Source organism: Sinocyclocheilus rhinocerous, unplaced genomic scaffold, assembly GCF_001515625.1.
Source record: "Sinocyclocheilus rhinocerous isolate Xijiao unplaced genomic scaffold, SAMN03320098_v1.1 scaffold1129, whole genome shotgun sequence".
NCBI classification, from domain to species: domain Eukaryota; kingdom Metazoa; phylum Chordata; class Actinopteri; order Cypriniformes; family Cyprinidae; genus Sinocyclocheilus; species Sinocyclocheilus rhinocerous.
The window spans coordinates 671,552-673,752 of record NW_015634513.1 but is presented as its reverse complement, the minus strand read 5'-3'; the positions used below and the strand labels follow the sequence as shown (position 1 = coordinate 673,752).

The following is a 2,201-nucleotide window of genomic DNA, read 5'->3' as shown; positions in this document are numbered from 1 at the left end:
GTTTCAGTCAAGCAGAGTACATCAAAACTATTATCTGTGATAATTTAATTTACAATAACTGCTTTGGGTGTGAGTGATCTAATGTTTAGGAGCCCAAACTTTAAAAATTGTTTTTGATGTTGTCCGACAGGAGTTCCACTCCGACTATGCTGGGGTGCAGGCCATCAGCACGAAAAAGCCTAGGACGCTCCCAGAAAAGATTCCAATTATTAACAAAGAGCCGTTTCTGTTCTTTACACCATGACAATAACCATTCATTTAAAGCAAAAAGTCTACTGAACCTTTCGTGTCCTCGTCGATACGTGGGAAGCGGTCCTGACACGATGATCGTATGTGGTGTTATGTGGTGACCTGAAACAAAACAGAAATAAATACAGTATTAATACATGTGTAAATACACTAAAAATTACAGTTTATAAGGTACAATGTACAACTTATTAAATCTAATAATAAAAGCAAAGCAAGAAAACTTCAAATTTGAAATATGTCTTAAATTATTTTAAGGTGATCTTAGGTTTAGTACCGTAAACCACTTGTGGGAAAGGATTTCCTCCAGTTGAATTCGCTTCTTCGGCTTTTCTTGCAGGAGAGCGTGGAGCAATCTGCAGCATTCTGTGCAGAAAGACGAGAGGGACATCTGATTATGACCTTAAACTTTACACCTGCTTTAACTTACTGATCATATTAGCTGTACGATCTGAGTTCAGGCATCAGAAATCAAGAAAACTTAATGCAGTTTCTAACGGCCATCTTTCATAAAGCCACTTGTCCCTGTTTGTATGTTTAAAATGATAACTGAACTCCTTGATAAAGATAATATTTACCTTTTGACAGGCCAGTTTTGAAACAGAAGTGCAGTTTGAGCATGTGCAGATCTAAGAAATCTGGAAAATATCCGGCCACTATTCTGAATAACAGAACCCCCAGTGACCAAACCGTCGCAGGCTTGCCATGGTACTTCCCCTTTATGTGAAACTCAGGAGGGGAGTATATTGCTGTGCCTGGAAGAAAAAGATTTTGTTAGATGTGCAAGTTCGATTCACAACAGTGACGACATCCATGACTGTAACAGTCGTAATTCTATATATATCGGATGCTTCTTGTTGCTTTGGTGACTCACGCCTGGTCAAGTCATAATGTAATCGTCACTAGAGTTACAGTGCCAAACTGCAGCTTTGAGACACAGTACATACCACAGTATGACATGTAGACAGTTGTCCTCAGAATGTCCCCACACCCAAAGTCAATTAATTTGACTTCAAGTGTCTGGTTGTTGATGAGAAGGTTGTTCAGTTTAATGTCACGGTGGAACACTTGGCGCTGGCAGCACACGTTCGCAGCCTGAGCCGCCTGCCTCATGACTTGCCGTGCTAAGCTCTCGTTGAGACTTCCACCCTGACGCCTCATAAAGTCTTCCAAAGTCTCGCAAGGAGAGGGACATTCAAGGATCATGACGAAATGGTCATCGTAGTCCTTCCAGTCCAGCAGCTGGATGATCTCTGGCGCTCTGGGGCCTTTATTTGCCAGGATTGTGAGGGCGATCTCCATTGGAAGAAGTTGCTGATACCCATGCTAAAAGAAAGACAGTTATTATGATTGTAAGATAGAAGCTGTTTTCCAAATAAGGACTTAGTCCAGTTTCCCTACTAGTTAGTGAGAGGAGTGCATCTTACTTACAATGCATAAACCTTCCTTGTAGTTTTTGGTCTTATCGACATATTTGACCGCCACCTGATCAAGAAAACAAACAACAATTAACTCGTGAAGAGGCCACATCATTCCTGTCATTAAATCTAAACAGACAAGTTTTGTAAAGTTTAATTGAATTTAAATCCAACCAGGACAAAAAGATAACACCGAGAGGCCTTGCAAACAATAGCATGATAAAGATAAGACAGGGCAAAATCACTTCGCTAGCTAGATACGTTTTCATTCTTTTTTCACTTACTTTAAGATCATCCTCCAAACGTCTCGCCTCATACACAACACCAAATCCACCTTTGCCTAGCAGATCACAGGCCCCCGCCAAACCTGGTGGCAAGCGAAAGAGCAAGAGGCCCTGAGACGGGCAACCTAGAGATGGAGCACCTCTCCCGCCCCCGGAGGAGGGCCGGCTTTTGTTTCTTTTGTTTCTTTTTTTTCCGCCACTGACCTCTCGGTCGGTGGTACCCAAATACTCGACAATTCCTCTATCCTCTATT

General features: G+C 41.8%; 1 protein-coding gene across 1 annotated transcript in view; it reads right to left on the bottom strand.

The window, feature by feature from the left end:
* Nucleotides 1-339: 339 nt before the first annotated feature.
* LOC107745870 (serine/threonine-protein kinase pim-3-like) overlaps nucleotides 340-2,201 on the bottom strand; it is a 3,045-nt gene continuing 1,183 nt past the window's right edge. The window contains exons 3-8 of the mRNA XM_016559896.1: nucleotides 1,949-2,031; nucleotides 1,678-1,731; nucleotides 1,194-1,572; nucleotides 825-1,001; nucleotides 524-612; nucleotides 340-351 (exon numbers count right to left, since the gene is read on the bottom strand). Coding sequence (XP_016415382.1) covers nucleotides 340-351; nucleotides 524-612; nucleotides 825-1,001; nucleotides 1,194-1,572; nucleotides 1,678-1,731; nucleotides 1,949-2,031 — 794 coding nt within the window. The remainder of the gene's footprint in view (nucleotides 352-523; nucleotides 613-824; nucleotides 1,002-1,193; nucleotides 1,573-1,677; nucleotides 1,732-1,948; nucleotides 2,032-2,201) is intronic.